Raw genomic sequence first — 23,323 nt, 5'->3', positions numbered from 1 at the left:
AGGCTCCCTATTGAAGGGGCTTGTGGCCATTAGGAATGCCAGACTATATGAATTTATGATTACTGAAAGTGGATTAATTCTTTTTTTTTTTTTTTTAATGCTGGGGATTCATTGAGGGTACAATAAGCCAGGTTACACTGATAGCAATTGTTAGGTAAAGTCCCTCTTGCAATCATGTCTTGCCACCATAAAGTGTGACACACATCAAGGCCCCACCCCCCTCTCTCCGACCCTCTTTCTGCTTCCCCCTCCATTACCTTAATTGTCATTAATTGTCCTCATATCAAAATTGACTACATAGGATTCATGCTTCTCCGTTCTTGTGAAGCTTTACTAAGAATAATGTCTTCCACTTCCATCCAGGTTAATACGAAGGATGTAAAGTCTCCATTTTTTTTAATGGCCGAATAGTATTCCATGGTATACATATACCACAGCTTGTTAATCCATTCCTGGGTTGGTGGGCATTTAGGCTGTTTCCACATTTTGGCGATTGTAAATTGAGCTGCAGTAAACAGTCTAGTACAAGTGTCCTTATCATAAAAGTATTTTTTTCCTTCTGGGTAGATGCCCAGTAATGGGATTGCAGGATCAAATGGGAGGTCTAGCTTGAGTGCTTTGAGGTTTCTCCATACTTCCTTCCAGAAAGGTTGTACTAGTTTGCAGTCCCACCAGCAGTGTAAAAGTGTTCCCTTCTCTCCACATGCACGCCAGCATCTGCAGTTTTGAGATTTTGTGATGTGGGCCATTCTCACTGGGGTTAGATGATATCTCAGAGTTATTTTGATTTGCATTTCTCTAATATATAGAGATGATGAACACTTTATCATGTCTTTGTTGGCCATTCGTCTGTCATCTTTAGAGAAGGTTCTATTCATGTCTCTTGCCCATTGATATATGGGATTGTTGGCTTTTTTCATGTGGATTAATTTGAGTTCTCTATAGATCCTAGTTATCAAGCTTTTGTCTGATTGAAAATATGCAAATATCCTTTCCCATTGTGTAGGTTGTCTCTTTGCTTTGGTTATTGTCTCCTTAGCTGTACAGAAGCTTTTCAGTTTAATGAAGTCCCATTTGTTTATTTTTGTTGTTGTTGCAATTGCCATGGCAGTCTTCTTCATGAAGTCTTCCCCCAGGCCAATATCTTCCAGTGTTTTTCGTATGCTTTCTTGGAGGATTTTTATTGTTTCATGCCTTAAATTTAAGTCCTTTATCCATCTTGAATCAATTTTTGTGAGTGGGGAAAGGTGTGGGTCCAGTTTCAGTCTTTTCCATGTAGACATCCAGTTCTCCCAACACCATTTATTGAATAGGGAGTCTTTCCCACAAGGTATGTTCTTGTTTGGTTTATCGAAGATTAGGTGGTTAGAAGATGTTAGTTTCATTTCTTGGTTTTCAATTCGATTCCAAGTGTCTATTTCTCTGTTTTTGTGCCAGTACCATGGTGTCTTGACCACTATGGCTTTGTACTACAGACTAAAATATGGTATGCTGATGCCCCCAGCTTTATTTTTATTACTAAGAACTGCCTTAGCTAAATGGGTTTTTTTCCGGTTCCATACAAAACACAGAATCATTTTTTCCAAATCTTGAAAGCACAATGTTGGTATTTTGATAGGAATGGCATTGAATAGGTAGATAGCTTTGGGAAGTATAGACATTTTAACAATGTTGATTCTTCCCATCCACGAGCATGGTATGTTCTTCCATTTGTTAATATCCTCTGCTATTTCCTTTCTGAGGATTTCATAGTTTTCTTTATAGAGGTCCTTCACCTCCTTCGTTAGGTACATTCCTAGGTATTTCATTTTCTTTGAGACTATGGTGAAGGGAGTTGTGTCCTTAATTAGCTTCTCATCTTGACTGTTATTGGTGTATACAAAGGCTACTGACTTGTGGGCATTGATTTTATATCCTGAAACATTACTGTATTTTTTGATGACTTCTAGGAGTCTTGTGGTTGAGTCTTTGGGGTTCTCCATGTATAAGATCATGTCGTCAGCAAAGAGGGAGAGTTTGACCTCCTCTGCTCCCATTTGGATTCCCTTGATTTCCTTGTCTTGCCTAATTGTATTGGCTAGAACTTCCAGCACTATGTTGAATAGTAAAGGTGACAGAGGACAACCTTGTCTGGTTCCAGTTCTAAGAGGAAAAGCTTTCAGTTTTACTCCATTCAGTAAAATATTGGGTGTGGGTTTGTCATAGATAGCTTCACTCAGTTTTAGAAATGTGCCACCTATGCCTATACTCTTCAGTGTTCTAATTAGAAAAGGATGCTGGATTTTATCAAATGCTTTTTCTGCATCTATTGAGAGGATCATGTGATCTTTATTTTTGCCTCTGTTAATATGGTGGATAACGTTTATAAACTTGCGTATGTTAAACGAGACTTGCATCCCTGGGATAAAGCCTATTTGATCATGATGAATGACTTTTTTGATGATAAGCTCTAATCTGTTGGCTAGGATTTTGTTGAGAATTGTTGCATCTATATTCATGAGTGAGATTGGTCTGAAATTCTCCTTTTTGTTTGGGTCTTTTCCTTGTTTTGGTATCAGGTTGATGATTGCTTCATAGAGTGTGTTGGGGAAGATTCCTTCTTCCTCAATTTTTTGGAATAATTTCTGCAGTACAGGAATAAGCTTTTCCTTGAAGGTTTGATAGAATTCTGGAGTGAAGCCATCTGGACCAGGGCATTTTTTGGTTGGAAGATTTTTTATTGTTTCTTTGATCTCAGTGCTTGAAATTGGTCTGTTCAGGAGCTGTATTTCTTCCTGGCTGAGTCTAGAAAGAGGGTGTGATTCCAAATATTGATCCATTTCCTTCACATTGTCAAATTTCTGGGCACAGAGTTTCTGGTAGTATTCAGAGATGATCTCTTGTATCTCTGTGGGATCAGTTGTTATTTCCCCTTCATCATTTCTTATTGAGTTTACTAGAGATTTTACTTTTCTATTCCTCGTTAGTCTGGCCAATGGTTTATCTATTTTATTTATTTTTTTTGAAAAAACAACTCCGTGTTTCATTAATTTTCTGAATGATTCTTTTGTTTTCAATTTCATTGATCTCTGATTTGATTTTGGATATTTCTTTTCTTCTACTGCGTTTAGGCTTAGATTGTTCTTCTTTTTCCAATTCCATAAGATCTCTTGTGAGATTATTGATGTGTTCTGTTTCTGTTTTTCGAATGTAGGCATCTAAAGTGATGAATTTTCCTCTCAAAACTGCTTTTGCAGTATCCCACAGGTTTTGGTAGCTTGTGTCTTCATTGTTGTTATGCTCAAGGAAGTTAATGATCTCCTGTTTTATTTCTTCCTGCACCCATCTGTTATTCAAGAGAAGATTGTTTAATTTCCATGCCTTTGGGTGGGGTCGAGCATTTTTGTTAAGAGTTGAGTTCCACCTTTAGTGCCTTATGGTCTGAGAAGATCTACAAGGTAAAATTTCAATTCTTTTGATTCTGTTGATATTTGTTTTGTGTGCCAGGATATGATCAATTTTGGAGAATGTTCCAGGGGGTGATGAGAAGAATGTATATTCTTTATCTTTGGGGTGGAGTGTTCTATATGTGTCTATCAAGCACAGTTGTTCTAGGGTCTCATTTAAATCTCTTATATCTTTGTTTAATTTCTGTTTAGAGGATCTGTCCAGCTCTGAGAGAGGAGTGTTAAAGTCCCCTGTTATTATGGTATTATCAGATATCATATTGCTCAGACTGAGTAAGGTTTGTTTCAAGAATCTGGGAGCATTTAAATTGGGTGCATAAATACTTAGAATTGAAATGTCTTCTTGGTGTATTTTTCCCTTGACCAATATAAAGTGACCATCTTTGTCTTTTTTGACTTTCGTTGCTTTAAATCCACATGTATCTGAAAATAAGATTGCAACTCCTGTTTTCTTCTGAATTCCATTTGCCTGAAAGATTGTCTTCCAACCCTTTACTCGGAGTTTTAATTTGTCTTTTGAAGCCAGGTGTGTTTCTTGCAGACAGCAAATGGATGGCTTGTGTTTTTTAATCCAGTCAGCCAATCTATGTCTCTTCAGTGGGGAATTCAAACCATTAACATTTATTGAGATAATTGATAAGTGTGGTAGTATTCTATTCGTCTTATTTTGTGAGAGTCCATTGCTTAGTTTTATCTTTTGCATCAGTGTGGAGGTTAGGTTCTGTCCTTTAATTTCTGAGTTCTTACTTTGCTGCTGATCCATTGTGGTGGTCAGTGTGCAGAACAGGTTGAAGTATTTCCTGTAGAGCTGGTCTTGATGTGGCGAATTTCCTGAATGTTTGTATATCCATAAATGATTTGATTTCTCCATCAATTTTTAAGCTTATCTTAGCATGGTACAGAATTCTGGGCTGGAAATTGTCTGTTTAAGTAGATTAAAGGTAGATGAGCATTTTCTTCTTGGTTGGAAAGTTTCATTAGTGAAGTCTGCGGTTACTCTGATGGATTTGCCCCTGTAGGACGACTGGCGCTTACTCCTGGCAGCTTGCAGAATCTTTTCTTTTGTCTTGACTTTGGACAGGTTCATCACAATGTGTCTTGGAGAAGCTCGGTTAGAGTTGAGGCGACCTGGGTTCTGATATCCCTCTGAAAGCAGTGTGTCAGACTCTTTGGTGATATTTGGGAAATTTTCTTTTATAATATTCTCTAGTGTGGCTTCCATTCCTCTGGGGCATTCTTCTTCCCCTTCTGGAATTCCTATATCTTGTATTTTGGAACGCTTCATAAAGTCCCATAATTGTGACAGTGACCATTCTGCTTTCTCTCTCTTCTTTTCTGCCTCTTTTGCTTTCTGAGTTATCTCAAGAACTTTGTCTTCTACCTCTGAAATTCTTTCTTCTGCATGGTCTAACCTGTTGCTGATACTTTCCGTTGCATCTTTAAGTTCCCTAATTGACTATTTCAGTTCCTTCAGCTCTGCTATATCCTTTTTATATTCTTCATATCGCTCATCTCTTATTTGATTCTGTTTTTGAATTTCCTTTTGGTTATTTTCTACTTTATTAGCAGTTTCCTTCATTGTTTCCATCATTTCTTTCATTGTTTGCAACATGTGTATTCTAAATTCCCTTTTTGTCATTCCTAACATTTGTTTATAGGTGGAATCCTCTGCAGTAGCTACCTCATGGTCCCTTGGCGGGGTTGTTCTGGACTGGTTCTTCATGTTGCCTGCAGTTTTCTGCTGATTCTTCCTCATGAGTGATTTCTTTTATCTGTTTCCTTCCCCTAATTTTCCTTTCACTTCCTCTTGCTCTTTAAGTTCTCGTGCCTGTGGATTGAGGGTTACAGGACCAGAACGGTCAGAAGGTTGAAGAGCAAAAAAGGGATGAGGGAAGGGAGGACTGAGTGATAAGAAAAAAAAAAGAAAAATAGAGAAAGGAGAGGGGGTGGGTAAAAGGAATATTGACAAAAAGAAGAGAGGCGCAGAAGGAGGGAGACACAGCAATATAGGTGTACAGTAGGGTACTTTGACACAACCTTAAAAAAACCAACCTTCTGGGGGTGCCCATTTGGGTGGTTCCCTTGAGGTCAGCATCTCTTTGCTAACCTGATCAGACACAGTACCCCACCTCCACCAAGTAGAGAGGAAAGACAAAAATGGTATAAATCAAAGCAAAACAAGCAAACAGAAAACTTTACGGGATAAAATTCGGTGAAAGTAAATAATGGCGGTAGAAATGCTAGCAAAAATGAAGTTCTAGTTATTGAAAAAGGGAGCAATGGGAAATTATAATTAAACTAGAAAAATTGAGAAAGATAAAGGATTTGTATGGAAATGGTTGAAATTGAAAAACAAGACAACATCAACAACATCAAAATAAACAAAAAAACCAACCAAACGGAAAAAAAAAGAAAACACAACCGAAAACAAAGCAGTATATATATGTTATTGAATATTGTCTGGGCAACACGTGTTCTTTTGGGGTATGAGATGTTAATCACAGTTCTGATACGACTGGAGGCTGCTGATTTCTCAAACCCCAGCAGGTAGACACCCTAAATCTCTCTTCAGCCCACTTAAAAGGTACTTTGAACTTGTAAACTTGTTGAGCAGGAGCTTTCCCAGGAAAGTGCTTGTCGCTGGAATCACTGCTGAAGTGGCTATCCACTTACCCAGTGTGCCAAAACCGGTCTCACTCTGCCCCTGAGGGTTTTGGTGCAAGGCGGCTCAGACCCCACCCTTAAGCTACTTGGTTTCTGGTTTACCAGCTCCCACCCAATTCTAGCTCTGCGACCCTGAGGGCTGAGCTTGCCGGGGCAGATCGCTCACATTATGACCACAGCCAAACACTATTAGCTCCGTCTGGCTCAGCGGCTCAGACTGGGGCCCTAGACAACCGCCAAAGTTCTCCTCACTCCTGCTGAGGCTCTTCCTAAGGCAGTTCAATTGAGTGCCAAGTCCAAAGACACCAAAACAGTTCACAGGTAAGGCCTTTCTGGTTTGCAGTCTCGCTGCTACTGAGCTTACAGTTGCCGGCACGTTTAGACGGATTGAACACACGCGACCACTTGCCGTTTTTCTACTGTTTTAGTCCTCCTCTTGGGGTCCAGAGGTCTCTTGCTGACTCCCTGTATCCTCACAGGGGTAATGATAGGCAGATCCCACCAGCCAGAGATGCCTGGAGTCCTATCTCCCCAGACTCACGGTGTCCACATGCAAGGAAGCTGTTACTCGGCCGCCACCTTGCTCCACCTCCGAAAGTGGATTAATTCTTAGTTCTATTGGGATCTTTTTCTTATTCAGCGTAATCATTTGTCAGTGTTATTTTGTAAAAGCCAAGGAATATGTATTTAGTTGATTTAACTTAGTTACTCTTAAATAAAATTCTAAGTATGTATGTGTGAACGTGTGTGTGTTTAGAAGTGAACCAGTTTAAATACAGCAGAACCTCCATAGCTGACTAGGTCCCTATATTAACCACCTCCTTATGTTGACCTAATTTTCAAAGACTGGATGTGCATCCCATGCACGAATCAGTACAATGGGCCTAGTTCCTTATGTTGATCACCTCTGTATATTGACCAGTTTGTTATAGTCCTTTGGGTGGTCAAGTTATAGAGGTCCTAATCTATATGTGAATGTGCAACTATCTTAGCAAAAAAAATTTTTTTTTCTTAAGTAAACATTAACATGCCCAAACATGTCATGAAAAGTTTGTGGCATTAGTCCAACAATTTGAAGCCATTTATAATATGGACTGCTGGGGGATAAACTTAGTAACCAGTTTACATTAAAAAGTTAATCTAATGTGAACCATGGTCCTTATTCATAACACTCTTAAGGTTATTATGTTTGTGTTCTAAAAATATTTATATATTCTCTGATAATATTTAGAGACCAGCTCAAATAGCAGTACATTTTAGATGTTAAAAATTTCCCTGATAAAATAAAATAAAATAAAATAAAATCACCAGAATGGAACTTCTTCTTCTTCAAAAAAAAATTCCCTCTGTTTAGGCACTTTAAAAGTAAGTTTATACATATACATGCTGGATGTGGTGGCTCACACCTGTAATCCTAGCACTCTCGGAGGCCTAGGGGGAAGGATCATTTGAGGGCAGGAGTTAGAGACTAGCCTGAGCAAGATTTGAGATCCTTCCTCTCCAAAAAATAGAAAAATTAGCTGGGCCTGGTAGCATTCTCCTGTGGTCCCAGCTACTCTGGAGGCTGAGCCAGGAGGATCACCTGTGCCTAATAGTTTGAGATTGCAGTGAGCTATCATGAGGCCACAGTTCTCCAGTGTGGGTGACAGAGCAAGATTCTGTCTCAAGATAAAAAAAAGTGTACAAATATATAACCAAAAGGGAAAGTGAGATGGAGATTTCTGGTTGAGAAAAAAAATTTTTTTCTCTTCTTATCCTAGGTATATTGGCGTTTCACATGATAGAATTGGTATTATCCTGTTTTCCTGATATTAAAGAATAATGTTTTGGAGTCATACCTACCTTAAGATTCCCTGCTGAGTTAGATGTTAGTATGTTAATCGTCAGGTAATAAAGTTGTTTAAAACGCTAATGGAATAATTTTATTTTTTTCCAGTTTCTGATAGTCTTTTGCTAATCACATCTTTAGTTCTCTATTTGGTTGTTTTTAAACTCAAGATTCTCTTTTGGAACCCACTACCATTGTAGGATAGAAGTGAAAACTTTAAGGGGGAAGTAACTCTTATATCATAGGTAGAACATCTGTAATCTGAAAATCTGAAATCCAGGAAGCATCTTGGTGGTGGTGCTTCAGATTTGGAGCATTTTGCATTTTTGATTTTCAGATTAGGGATACTCAGCCTACAAACCATAAAAATACCCCATGGAACCCAATACCATGTTCCAATAATTTGTCATCTACGTGGGAAAGATGTGCAGGGCTCCTCTAGGTTTCACTGCCCCTCATGTGCATTAATGTCTCTGCTGGAGCCCTCGTGTTTCCTTGTCTTACATTATGCTAATCATTTTGCTTTTAAGGCTTAATAGGTAAGAACTTAAAGAAATATTGACCATTATCCCATTTCTCTAATGGTCTGTAACCCCTTTAAAGGAATTGGTAAATCTATGTTTTTATTAAAATTGCTTTCCTTTAAAAGCATTTCAGAGATCCTTACCCGTGCCCTTTCTTATAATTTCAAATTTTCCAGAGTTGGGTGAGCTTGGATAACAGAAAAGAAAAAGGTGAGACACATGTACAATGGTAAATTCTCATTCCAATAAAGGTATTTATTAGGAAGTCTTTTAAGGAACAGGGTTATTTTTACATATTAGTCTAAAATCTATCTGATTAAAAAATAATTCTAAATGATCTTAAAGGGGTTTGAGGGTTCTTTTACATTTGTTTTCCTAAGTTATGTTATGTAGAACATTAATTTTGTGATTTTTTTTTAATGTAAAAAGAGGCTTCTGTCATAAAGTAATTTGGAAAATTCTAGGTTACAGAAAATAATTAGATCCTAGGTTTTTTGAATATGCTAATGTATATTTTAAATAATTAAATTTGGTACATGCCCTCTGTTGAATGCTGAGGTGTTTTTTGGAGGCCTTTTTGAGACCTGTATTCCTCAGTGCTGGCTTTGGGGAAATGTTTTTCTGCACCAGGCGTCCTCACACTTTTTAAACAGGGGGCCAAGTCACTGTCCCTCAGACCATTGGAGGGCCAGACTATAGTTAAAAAAAAACAACAAACTATGAACAAATTCCTATGCACACTGCACATACTTTATTTTGAAGTAAAAAACAAAACGGGAACAAATACAATTTACACTGCTTCATGTGGCCCGTGGGCCGCAGTTTGAGGATGCCTGTTCTAGACTAACCATTAGCAGGAAGGAAGCTGAGGATCAAGGAGGTTGTTTTGTTAAAGGTGACTAAGCTGGTTAGCTACATCCAAGTACTGTGACTAGTAATTTCCATCTTTAGTTTGTTTTAGGGGAAATTTATGTTGAAATCCCCTAACTGAACTCATTGCACAGTTATCCTTGCAAAGTGGGTAGGAGAACTGACTTGTGCTAAAGCCTAGCTATAACATAGTGGCAGTTTTCATTGAATTCTTTATCTTTTCCTTCTTAAGCCTAGCAAACTTTTTCTTTTCACCCCTTTGAAAGCTCACTCAAAAAGAGCTAAGAGCTTAGAAGAGCAAAAAGGTTTAGGTGCTTTAAAGTACATGACGTATTATGATGATTATTATTATTCTACTTTAATTAAAGGCATTTCATTTGACTAGCTGTACTTTATAAGGAAGGAGTGTAATTTTTATTTCTTGATTTCTTATATTGGGAAAGTGGTTTCTTACTGTGTACTCATTAGTAATAAATTCAATACTAGGAAAGCAATTACACGTCCTTGGAAGGTAGTGTAATAACTTCTGCTGGCAGTTGGGCCTGATAATTTTCCTTTGTATTTTTCCTTCAGTTATAGCTGGGGAAATTTTTGTTTACCATAAACCAAACCACTTAGGAAAACATACCGTTGGGTGCTTAGTAAACACTATAGCCCAGAGAAGTATTTACATTTCTTTCTACTTTTTCAATGAACAGTATAAGAATTTAGGAAATTCTACTAGTTTTGAAGAACAGTTTAACTAATTTATGCAAAACGATTAGAATAATTTAAAACGTGCAGAAGTGAGGCTCTGGGAGAGGCATTAATGTGAGGGAACTATAGGGAAGCACGGGAACCCTACGTGTCTTAAACTTTGTAAGACGTCAAAGGTAATGAGTCTGGCACAGGGACCAGCACCTGGTAAACGCTGACAGATTTATTAAAATGATGCGTTAATAAGTAAAAGACATTTGATTTTAATATTGAATAGTTCAATCTTTCTCAGGTAAAGAATTGAAGCCCATCTGAGCATGGTGGCTAACACCTGCCATCCTAGCACTTAGGGAGGCTGAGGTGGAAGGATAACTTGAGCAGGACCAGCCAGAGCAAGAATGAGAACCCATGAGCTGAAAATAGGAAAATTAGCCCTGTGCAGTGGCGCATTCTTGTAGTCCCAGCTACTTAGGAGATTGAGTCAGGGGGATCATTTGAGCCCAGGAGTTCAGGTTGCAGTGAGCTATGATAACACTACTCTAGCTGGGAAGACAAAGTGAGACTCTGTCTCAGAAAAAGAAAAGAATCGAAGCCCCCCAAATTCACATTAGTGGTAATTATTTCTCTTCCAATGTCTCTTTAAAGCATCTCTTTATTATAAGTAGAAAGAAATAATAAGTATCTCAAACTACGTATGACTGCTTTTATCATTTGCACCAGTGAATATTGTTGGCATATTTGTGTGAGCCTTTACGAATCTGATAAGAACTCTAGACTTTTCTCATTAAAAATGTACATGAACAGGGCGGCGTCTGTGGCTCAGTCGGTAAGGCGCTAGCCCCATATACCGAGGGTGGTGGGTTCAAACCCGGCCCCGGCTGAACTGCAACCAAAAAATAGCTGGGCGTTGTGGTGGGCGCCTGTAGTCCCAGCTACTCGGGAGGCTGAGGCAAGAGAATCGCTTAAGCCCAGGAGTTGGAGGTTGCTGTGAGCTGTGTGAGGCCATGGCACTCTACCGAGGGCCATAAAGTGAGACTCTGTTTCTACAAAAAAAAAAAAAAAAAAAGTACATGAACATATATGTTTACATGCTATTATGAGGCTTTCATAGAAATAATCCTCAGATTCAGAACATTATTACTCTGTAGCTCAAAACCTTCATCCTCTACATTATTGACTCCAGACTTCTTCACATTTTCTATAAGGGTTTCCTATGATCTGGCTTTAGACTGTTTTATTAGCTGTACTTTTCTCTACAATACATCTATGTTCTGATTGGACTATTGGCCGTTCCCTAGATCGATGCCATTTAAAACATTCATAACTTTGCGGATGTTTTTTCTCCTTACTTAGCCTATTTTTTTTTTTTTTTTTTTTTGTAGAGACAGAGTCTCACTTTATAGCCCTCGGTAGAGTGCCGTGACCTCACACAGCTCACAGCAACCTCCAACTCCTGGGCTTAAGCGATTCTCTTGCCTCAGCCTCCCGAGTAGCTGGGACTACAGGCACCCGGCACAATGCCCAGCTATTTTTTGGTTGCAGTTTGGCTGGGGCCGGGTTTGAACCCGTCACCCTCGGTATATGGGGCCGGCGCCTTACCGACTGAGCCACAGGCGCCGCCCCTTACTTAGCCTATTGAAATCCAGTTCTTTATACAGAGCCAAAGTCTAGTATTAAATCTTTCAAACTAAATAATATTCCCTCTTTTCATAGATGTTTTTAAATTTAACTGTATTGTCATTATTTGCATACTCTTTTGTTTTCATACAGGGATTACAGCCTCTGGAGGGCAGGTGTGGAGTGTTATTTATCACTCTGTCTCTCACAGTGCTTTGCACATAGTTACTGCTAAAAATTTGCCTAGGGTTGAAACAGGTGGCAGACAGGAGGAAAATTATTTTCTCTTTTTCATTTAAGACAGTACCACTCCAATGCAAAGGTAAATCAGAACCACATGAAAAAGTCTTAAAAAAAAATTAAATTATAAACATAATTAATGAAGTTTTATAGATTACTGTATGCAGACTTACCAAATCATCTTGGAAAAGGGGCCCACAAATACATATTTCAAAAATTCTGTTATATAACCAACTTTAGAAAGTACTAAGGTTTAAACGTCCTCAGGTTATGTTAAATCTAAATTCAATTGAAAACCAGGCTAATTCATCTGGATCATGTGCCATTTCTGTTAAGCAATCAGCTGTGGCATTTGGATTGCATGAAATTAATGCCAGAACATCTGGAGAGCCATGGACAGAGCTCATAAAAACTTAGCAGTGGAATGTTGAACTCCATTGGAAGTGTGTACTCATTCTCTGGTAACATTTATTTCCATTCCCTTTTGTCTTTGTAGGACATAGCCCGCCTATTGCAAGAAAAGGAGTTACTAGAAGAGAAGAAGCGAAAGAAGCACATTCTAGACTTGTCTGGAGCCAATGCTTATGGAGATAATTACTCTCATGATGATGGAGGTAACAGTGTCTGCACCATATCTATTCAAGACACTTCTTTAATCCTGTTTATAAAGTGACCTGAGGAACCTGGGAATGTTTCTCTAATCCCCTAGCACTGGGTACATTTAAATTTGTGGCAGATTCTATTTGAATCTGATGAATTCATCAATTCCTTAGTCAAACAACTGGAGGCATTTTTGTGACTTTTAAAATTTGAATATAGCTTTGTAAAGACTGGCATGCATTCTTTGTGCTGCGGTTACTTGGAATGCTGTGTTGCGGTAAAGCACATAAAGTTCGTGTGTAAAATGGCAGATGGGTCTCTGGATTTAACCTTTCTCCAGAAAGTCTGGGTGGTGCAGTTGAAGAAGGTACGCCATGCATCAGTTACTGAGTGATGAAGCATTGCTCTGTGCTTTCTTGTTTTTTAAACGTAGGCCAAGGGTTTAGCCTGCTGATGACAAACGATACTGTTAATTAATTTTAAGGTTTACTCTTTGTTTTTTGCTTTTGATGCTTTCTTTGCTATTTGATCACCATATGGAATAATTTCTGAGGGTGCGAAATCTTTTCAGAGTTTCACTTCTCTCTTGCCTACTTCTGCAGTGGGTGATGGTGTGGTGGTGGCAACATGGTGGTGGTGATTCTTTATCTAAAAATGTGTTGGGAAAGGAGTATTTGCAAGTATTCTTCATTCCTTTCAAAGATCCGTCAAACTGAAGATACTTGCTCTAGTTTCAAGTGTCGTATTGACATTTGGCTTGGAAACCATACTTAGAATAACAAGTGAACAAAACTTAAAGGCAATTTCTAGAGAGTAAAGATTTTTAAGGTCAGTGATCACAAAGGGCCTTGCAAACCAATTATCATCTGCTTTCCTATAATTCCATTTAAAAAGGTAAGTATATGTTTGTCTTTCATAAGTAGAATGTAAGCAGTGCATATGTAGATGGTGGGATTGTTATAGTTTGAATATAATCTTGCCCAGTAAAAATTTTTGCCCTAAACTTACATAATCGATAGAGCACAACATTATGACCTATTTAATGAACAGTTTGACTCTCTATTTATTGCTTAATACATTCTTACTCCATATGTAAAATGCTTATCTTCCTTGGTAGCCAAAAATTATATATTATGTCATTTTAAAAGAAATACTGTTGCCATATTTTATTATTCTAGAGACCAGAGGTTAAGAGTTACTTTTCAGTTCAATTAAAATCTTAGAAATGTAATCCAGTGTTTTTCCTTTGTTAGCTTTTATTTTAAATTGTGTGATAGAGGCATAATCATTATAAAAGTTTGTATTTTAAACTCAAGTCTTTTAAAAAACATTAGGATGGCAGGTAATTAAGTACTTTAAAATATTTAATTTAGCCTTTCTTTTATAAAGCCTATACTGACTTAAATTGAGACTCAAACCTATTTGTTTTGAACAGAGTACTGTCACCCTGATTCACATCTGTAGGGCAGGGAACTATGTTAAAATTTATTTATTATTCTTAACATAGTTTCAAAGTTAAAAAAAAAATCTATATCTTAACTACCTTTCAAAATTTTTAGATAATAGCATATACGCTTGTAAGGGTTAGGGGTATATTGGATGGAGATGGTAACCTCATAAACATGTGTATAAAAACTGGACTTTCTTTTACCTAAACTGTGTTGTTGGTAGATTAAATATTGCTAAATGTGCAGTTCTCATTTATGTTCCTATGAGTTAGACTAATGTGAGTGCCACAGAAACCATATTATAATTCAGCTCATATTTACAGAGCAATCCTTAAGTTATTTACAGTGGTCCTTTTCCAACACATCCAGGATATTTTAAAATATATTTTTCAATCTCTGTATAATTTGATTTTTGCTTTACCTAGTAATCACAGTATGTCATAAAAGAAATGGTCATTTCTTCTGCTTTTATTTAACTTAAATTTTAATAAAGGAATCTTTCAAAATGATCATTTATAGATTTTCTACAAATTTGAAATCATCGAAAACATTTGTCAAATTTGTATCAATTATTAAGTCGTCTGTATTATTCATTAGTGGATCCATGTTTCTCTGTCAAAGCCACTTGGCCATATTGCAGTCATCTTGGTGACTAGTCATGGTTTGTGGAATCATAAGAATTATGGCTTAAGTTCTATATCCCTTTTTTGGAACAATGTAATCTTAATGAAGTTATCTATTATGATTACTCTAAATTTGTTTTACATCTGTAAATTGGAGATTATACAAATAAGTCCTTTAGGCTCAGCACCTGTTGCACAGTGGTTACGGCGCCAGCCACATAGAGTGGCAGGTTCAAACCTAGCCAGGGCCAGCTAAAAACGACGACAATGAAAACTATAATAAAAAATAACTGGGCATTGTGGCGGGAGCCTGTTGTCCCAGCTACTTGGGAGTCTGAGGCAAGAGAATCACTTAAGCCCAAGAGTTGGAGGTTGCTGTAAGCTGTGACACCACGGCACTATACTGAGGGTGACATAGTGAGACTCTGTTTCAAAAAAAAAAAAAAAAAACAATCCTTCATATGATTGTTATCAAGTACTGCAGTTTGGGTGAAGACTTAGTAAACTCTGAAGTACTATTGTTTATACATAGATCAGTGTTATGTAACGTGTGATACATTTTTGTGTATCTAAACAAAAATGATCTGATTTTGAAAGAAACATGGAGGCACACATGTAAAATAAAGCTGTGTCTGTGTGCGTGTGGGTGTGTGGTGTGTATATGTCTTGGTGATATTTGCCAAATAACAGTGGTCTCAAACTCAAGTCTCAGTTCTCAACTGGAAGATTTTAAAGGATTCAAACACATTCCTGTTCCAATCTTTTTTTTTCTTTCTCAGATTTAAAGCTATCACAGTTGGTGAACTAGAGAATGAATTTCCAGTCATCCCTGTCAAAATGCAGTAACAACTTTCTAATAATTCCTGTAACACATTTCCCTACAGTAAAACTACAAATATCAGTGAATTATTTAGATGGAATTAAAAGCAAAAACAATCATAGCTTTCACAAATCCAAGTCAAAAATAAAACCCTTCTTGTTTCTTTTGGGCTTAAAGGTGAACTTCCCTTTTACACTTCCCCATGAGCACAAGGTGTTACCACTGTAGCGTTATTATTCTCTGGAATGTGGTCCTCATTTAACTAGCTGGTCATTGATTCTTCCTCAGTTGTTAAGATAGACTTAAAAATAATAGTTTGGGTAAAAGAGCAGACACTTTTTTTATTACAGAGAGTAATTATTCTGTTTCACTATTATTTTATGTAAAATTAAATTTAAACATAAATTATGAAAATAAATACTTTTATAGACTGCTTAGAAGACAAATTTTAATCTAGATTAATCTTGGAAGCCAATTTCCTTTTCTTCTGAAGAGCTTAAGAGGAAACAATTTCAAGTTTTTGAGTAAAAGCTTTTGCAATCAGTGGGGCATTTAGCATTTGTCTTCTCACGCTATTCCTTTATCAGAGTAATAATCTTAAAGGAAACAAACTGTAAAAAAAAAAAAACAACCCCTGAGAAAATGTACAGGCCTTATTTTGTCTACCTGTCATTAAATTATGGTAGTTGTTTCAAATGCAATTTAGCAAGTGGTTAATTCCAGTAAGGAATGTATTTTAGCTATCTTAGCAATTTTTCATGGAATTAGGATTTCTGTTATTATATAAAAAAGTCATAAAATTTTTAGAAAATATTAAAATCAGTATGTTCTTGCAAAGTACATAGTAATTTGCTGCCTTTGTTTTCACAACATGCTTGTGCCTAAATGACACCTGACCAGGCCACCATGTGTGTGCTTCTTTTGAGGATTGTGTTAAACTGGGGTCCTTGTATGTTTAGCACTTAACTCTATTTTTATATGAAGAACACAGTATTATAACGTTTTGGAAACGTATTTAGAAAGTGACTCCTTTTTTCTGTTTCATTAAGGCATCACTTTAAAATTTTTCCCTTTGTTGGGTTTTAATGAGAGATTGACAACAGAGGAATCTAAAGTTACCTAACAGGATCATTTATTCATTTAAAATTCGACTCCACCCTCTTCCACACCAATCTTTTTTTTTCTTATAAGGGTTTAAAGCTTATCACAGTTGGTGAACTAGAGAATGAATATTTTTTTTCCAGTCATCCCTGTCAAAATGCAGTAACAACTTTCTAATAATTCCTGTAACACATTTCCATAGCTCTTGTGGTATAGAGCTATTGTAGCAAGTGGCCGGGCATGTTTGCTTTGGCCACATAAGGGGAAAGGGATACAGAAATCTGTAGATCATTTTTCTGAACTAAGAACCTAGGAGCATTTTGGGATAACTTCATTGTCATTTCTCATAAGAATGTTTCAAAGCGTGTAACTGAAGTCACAAAGCTTAATTTTTTATTATTTTATGAGACTCTTCAACCCCTACTTTTTACACTGTACTTAGTTTCAAATTAGTTTTATAGTGGAATTTACTGTTTAATGCTGTAATTTTTGTTTGGCAAATATTAAAGTACTCTGCTAACTCTGCCTGATCATGATCATAGTCTTCTTTCAAATTAAATTATTTCACTTACTTTGAGTTTTTCACCTTTTTGTCTGTGTACCCAAGACCCCTTCATGTGTGCCTGGACCAATCCCGTAAATGCTGTTTCTCCTCTTCTTAATTCATTCAGTCATAAAAGCAGTTTTCTCCGTTTTAAGAGTATGTTAAACTTGGGCCCGTACTCTCCCCTGTGTAATGAGTTTGCAACTCTCATTAAGTTAACCTGCATTTTTATTTCTCACACCCCTCCACCTCTCCTCAGACCACCCTAGGTCAAGGAGGGCCAGGGAATTGGGGTCTGGCTTCTCAGAGTCTCACAGACTCCCAAGTGATGGAAAGACTGTGAAGCAGAGAAAGGAGAAACTTAAACATGCACTGAAGGACTCGGAAGACCTGGAAGAACACTGCTCATCCAAGAGGCCTTTGTCATCTTCTAACTGGGGCGGAGTGAGAGATGATCCTCAGAGTAACAGGGAGCAGCATGAAAAGAAAGGATCTGGGCAGGAGAGGCTCCAGAGATCTCCACTTCCCAAGATCAGTGGTGAGGTGTTTCTGAGCACTGAAGTTGATGACTGGGAGGCTAAGCGTAGCCATCGAACTTGGAATTGGGAAAAACATTCTCGACACGAAGACCGAATTCCACCCAACTCCTCACAGAAAGCTGGGCCTCACTGCAAAGATGTTTATGGGAAGGACCGTGGGCAAGGTGAGCTCAGAGAAAGGAGACATAGATCCTGGTCTCCTCCTTTCTCAGAGAGTGAAGAGCAAGTCCACCTTCAGAACACAGGTAATAAAGGACAGTCTTGTGGGAAGTCCTGGTATATGTATAAACATACAAACCAGTATATTTAAGAAGAAAACTTACTTCTCTCCAGTTTGTGCTCATGACTTTGAAATAAATCCTAGGACCAAACAGTATAAAAGGTATGTACCTAATCTCAGGACTTTAGGAAGAAGGGGAGAGTCCCTGCACCTTTCCCCTTCTGTGAGACTGTGCTGGACCCATGGAGGATTCTTCTGGGCCCACGTTACATGGAGGTGCCTGTCTCAGGTACAGTTCTTCGTTTGCCAAGACCATACATCAGAGAGTCTAATATCAAATCAAACTTCCTGAATTTCTGGTTCTATGTCAGTAAACCCATAATATCTGATGGTATTGCCTTAATGGTATTTGCCTAACTAAAAGGCTGCTAGAGCTGAAGTACTAGATATTCCAGACCTCAACTTTCTCATAAAAGGAAGGGTTCGATAGATAATCTTTTAAGACAGAATTCTTCAATTATTGGCCTCAGTCCATTTTTGTCAGAATCAGCTCTTCCCTAAAAATGCAGATTTCTGGGTTTCATGTATATTTTCTTTTTTTTTTTTGTAGAGACAGAGTCTGACCTTATTGCCCTTGGTAGAGTGCCGTGGCGTCACACAGCTCACAGCAACCTCCAACTCCTTGGGCTTAGGCAATTCTCTTGACTCAGCCTCCCAAGTAGCTGGAACTACAGGCGCCCGCCACAATGCCCGGCTATTTTTGTTGTTGTTGCAGTTTGGCCAGGGCTGGGTTTGAACCCGCCACCCTCGGCATATGGGGCCAGCACCCTACCCGCTGAGCCACAGGCACCGCCCTATATTTTCATTTATGGAGAAAGGCCAGGAAGTTTGGGAATATTTTAGACTTGGAGGTGATTCTTATGAACTTAACTTTAAAAGTCATTGCCTTATGTTTCTTTTTATGCTTTAACTTTCTCCAGCTTAACTCTACAGTTGGTGTTGTAATTTGTCAATATTGGTAAGTTCTTGATTCCTACATAGTAATGAAGTTAGATTTCTAGCATCTCTGAGGCTGAACTCTGAAGTCCATCATTGACCCAGCTGTGGCTCTCTCTTCTTTTTGGAGTCTGCTGAGGTGATGTTTTCCATGTAGTAACACCATACTATCTGGCATCATGTACACCGTGCTATCTGTACTCATCTTTCAAGTTTTATTTTAATTTCACTGAAGTTTTATAGAAGTGGATGGTTATTGGGAAAGTTGTAGCAAGGAGGCATCTGTTCCTGGTTTCTTCTTTATTGCAGCCTCGTCAAGCTCTACTTGTGATTGGGAAACTGGTTTCTAGGTTGCAGATTATCAGATTGATTCATTTGGTTCTGTTTCTGTCATGTTATCTCTTATTAAAGGACTTGGTTGTAAAGAAAATTAAAATTCATTTCAGCAAGCCATATTGAGTATCTGCTACACATATTCTTGCCTTGGGCTTGAGCCTTAGAGTGTTAATAGTCAAGCCAAAAGGAAGAATATGTAAATAATTCCAAACTAGATGCACTTTGTTAGGGAGACATGAATAAAGAGCTGCTGAGGAATAGAGGAGAGAGTGGTAAAATCCACCTAAACTAGGTTTATGAGGAAGTTGTAAACTTCTAGGTTTAGAAGTTTATGAGGAAGTTCTAAACTTCTAGGTTTAGAAGTTCAGGTTGGAGTTTCAAAGGTGTGGGGGAGTATAGTGGAACAGTGATGATCACTCTGACCTCTGGTTTCTGGTTCTGTCAGTCTGACATAGTACAGAGCTCTGAGAGCTCATTAGGCTTTTATGGCTTTTAGTTGTGCTCTAGGGTCTTTAAACAGGCTTGGGAAGCATGAAACTAAACACTGGCTTAACTACAGGGATTGTAAATGTTTTATTTTGCCAGCATGAGATTTTAAAAAACTTTGTGGCTAGGCAGATACTAAAATGGCCACAACCCGAGTGGCTTAGTGTCTATCATTATCTTTAGCTTACTGTATAAAATTCAATATTTCGATTGTTAAACTCCCTGGAATAGGTCAGATCATCGATTAAATAAAAATATAATTACTGAGTACTGGTACCTGTTCTTGCTGTTGTAAAATCACAGTTCATAAAGTTGTTAGCACAGGCCAGAGTTTTATCTGACTTAATAATGAAGAAACCAGTGGGATGACCCCCCCCAAAAAAAACCCAAAAAACGGCACTCAGCTTATTTGCAGAGTGACATATATAGTTGAAAAAAGAATGCAAAATAAAGTTGCTAAATGAAGTACAAGATTTCTCCAGTAATCTTTCTCTGTTGGACTATAAATTCTTAACAGCTTATCATTTTCTGCAGGTTAAGATCTAAGCTGTCAGGGCCATAAAATACCTCCATTTCCTGCTGTGAATTGTTAACCAAATATACTGTGGAATTTCTTCAGTGTCAGACTAGTTTATTACAAAGTACTCTTGCCTGGTATTGAAAAAAAAAAATCTGCCAGTCATCATTTTACCTTATTCTATTTTTTTTTTTTTTTTTTATTGTTGCAGTTTTTGGCCAGGGCTGGGTTTGAACCCGCCAACTCTGGGATATGGGGCCTGCGCCCTACTCCATGAGCCACAGGCGCTGCCCCATTTTACCTTATTTTAAACTCAGAATAAATTTATCTTGAATACCAGCACTTTTAATAGTTTTATTCTATCAGAACTTATTTAAGGAGAACATTTTATTTGTTCCTTTATTTGTGTTCTTGTGTTCTCAGACTGGAGGATGTTGAATAGAATAAACAAGGAAGACTTAGATTAAGCAATACTGGAGCTGTTGAAAATACAGCTCAACTGATGATTTGAAAACAAGTTTCTAGATTCTCTTTAGGCTACCTGTATGAAGGCAGCTATTTCATTAATCTTTTTAAATTAACTATGTTTTAAACATCTGTTTTCTGTAATGACGGCCTGACATTGCATTATTGGTGATTCCTTGTCATATATATTTTAAAAAACTTGTTACCTATGTCCAGGGGTTACTATAGTGAGGGCTTCCTGCCAGTCCAGAAAGCCAGGTTGTGAAGATTTTCTTCTTCCTAAGACTTGCAAATTCCAGTGATATATCAAGGGTTTAAACAAACCGTTACTCCTTTAAATACTTGGGACTGAAGAGATGTCACTTCAGATTCTGACCCTTATCAGTGAAGTTGTCTTGTCTTTTTAACTTGTCAGAGCTTGCAATTTTATTACCCTGTCAAATCAATTACAGCTATTCAGTTGAGTATGTCTTTGATAGAATTTAAAAAACATGTCTTTGATAAAATTTAAAACAAAATACTTTCTCAGTTAATTCTGTGGTGTATAGTAGGAGACATAATTGCAGGGAAAGTTTGGTATCTTGGAATCTGAGCACGTCCCCCTGTCACCATCTCACTGGATGGGAAAATTGAAGGAGCTCAGTGCGTTCTGCCCTCCTCAACGAGGTTATAGGCTGCTCACTGAAGGATCACTTTGCTACAGATTAGAATATTGTATCGCAGCCTATCTTGTCCGCTGACCTTGCCCAATACTAAGTTGTCTGTCTAATTTTATGCATATTTCCTGAAATTTGCCTTTCTAGTTATGCACAAGCTAATCACAACTCAGGGAGGTTTGTGTTCTATCAGGTCTACTCTTACAGCCCACTCAGAAATGCAGGTTGAAATCAGGCCAGCGCAGTATAAGATTTAGTAGTTCTAGAGATGATTTCATGTGGTCTGTGTAATCAGCATCTGGTAGGCCTGAAGCAGAGGGTTTAGTAGTCTTTATTCATGGGAAAGTATGAATAAAGCTTTTTAATTTACCATAAAGCCAGGTTGGAAGTTCTACAAAGATAAGCTTCACAAGATAACTTAAGTTGTCTGTATTTGTTCAATTTTAACAATTTAGTTGTTTTTTTTTTTTCTTTTCTTTTCTTTTTTTGTGATTAACATCAAGCAAGCAAATGAAGCAACGGTGGTGAGGCATTTTGATAAAAATTATTTTAACCTATTATTTATGTATATAATACATTACTTGTTCCACTGCTGATGGTAAGAAAGAATCAACTGGAACTGGGAAGACTTAAAAACTTATTCCAAGGCCAGGGCTCACTCAGGCTACTTAAATTAGAATCTCTGAGGGTTGGGGAAGATATTTTTTGTATTTATTTAAAGTACCTCCAAGTGACTCTAATATGCAGCCTTGGGTGGCAGCCCTCCGTGTAGAGAGATGGGCAGTTAGGAGCACATCCTCTTTCTCCCTTCAGTAGTTCATGTACTGAAATTCGCTGTTTCAGCTGGCTAATCAGCAGTAAATAAGTAATTCACTGCATTCAGAATTATTGTTGATTCTGAATAGGAGTATATATTTGAGTAGGAGTATATAGCCATAGTTGACCACCAGTCTCCCGTGTTCCTTCTCTGCAGAGGAATAGAACTCGGAAGTCATTGTGTGCACTTGGTATTTCCCTTGAATCTTTCCTGAAGTTTAACTATGGGAAAAATCTAAAGCAAGTGAGTGTGTTTACCACTATAGCAGAAGCCATGGCAGAGCCACTGCTTGGCTAACTGGTGTTATCCCCTATCCCCTAGGCGATGCTGTTTCAACCCTCTGCAGTAAGGGTTGTAGGCTCAGGTAATTCAAATGAAGCCTCTTTTCTCCTCCTGTTTTGACAGTTTAGTCTCTTTTAAAATCTGTGACTCTATAACTTCTTTTCTTTAAATTCTTTTTTCCCCTTCACTTCCTATTCTGCCAAGACCTCAACTTGGAGTTCCTTACATGATTTTCTGCTGTTGAAACCATGTGAAAGGGGAGTTTTTACCAGGCAGGTTTGAGTGGGCAACTTTGTTTAAATGTGTAAGTTATCTTCATTGCCACGTCCATGCCTAGGGCAGAAAATACTGTAAATGCACTCCACACTTACTAAAGAAAATCTTTATCTTAAATTTTTCAGCTTTTCAGAGAACATACTCAGTTGCCTTATTACACTGAGTTTCTATTTTAATTTTCTTGTCTTTCTTCCTTTTTTTTTTTTAAGGAACAAAGACAAGAGTAGTGAAAGAAGCTGTCTCTACCCCATCACGAGTGACCCACAGGGATCAGGAATGGTATGATGCTGAAATTGCCAGAAAGCTGCAAGAAGAGGAACTTCTGGTGAGTAAATTGCCAAAAGTTTAGGTGAATCAGGTTTTTTATGAATCCAATCAATCTTGAGATTATATAATAGGCATTATCGTCCTCAATCAGTTGAGAAACTAATTACTATTTTTTGAGTGGAAAAATCAAGACAATGAAAATAGAGTATCCAGATTTATTTATTAAGTAAGCATTAGCAATAGAACTTACATCCCTATCTCTCCATGATTCAGTTCTGACAATTCTCTTAGACTCTGCTGTAGAATTTATCAAAAGAGCCCCTGCTCTGGTTGATGATAGTATACCAACTGCTTATCAGCTTCAGGAATGTTCATCACAACTAGGTTCAAATACTATTTTATATAAGATTTTTTAAATGGAAAACATGGATTCCAATTTTTTTGT

At 37.6% G+C, this 23,323-nt stretch overlaps 1 protein-coding gene across 3 annotated transcripts in view; it reads left to right on the top strand.

Annotated features, from left to right (window-relative positions):
• CCDC50 (coiled-coil domain containing 50) overlaps positions 1-23,323 on the top strand; it is a 101,895-nt gene that overhangs the window by 64,168 nt on the left and 14,404 nt on the right. For 2 of the 3 annotated variants that reach the window (XM_053564894.1, XM_053564895.1), the window contains 3 exons: positions 12,382-12,499; positions 17,281-17,805; positions 22,821-22,936. In XM_053564894.1, coding sequence (XP_053420869.1) covers positions 12,382-12,499; positions 17,281-17,805; positions 22,821-22,936 — 759 coding nt within the window. The remainder of the gene's footprint in view (positions 1-12,381; positions 12,500-17,280; positions 17,806-22,820; positions 22,937-23,323) is intronic. The other variant, XM_053564896.1, reaches the window with a different exon arrangement.

The sequence above is a fragment of the Nycticebus coucang genome, chromosome 16 (assembly GCF_027406575.1).
Source record: "Nycticebus coucang isolate mNycCou1 chromosome 16, mNycCou1.pri, whole genome shotgun sequence".
Lineage (NCBI taxonomy): Eukaryota > Metazoa > Chordata > Mammalia > Primates > Lorisidae > Nycticebus > Nycticebus coucang.
Note: the sequence above shows the minus strand (reverse complement) of the source record. Positions and strands in the feature narration are given on the sequence as shown.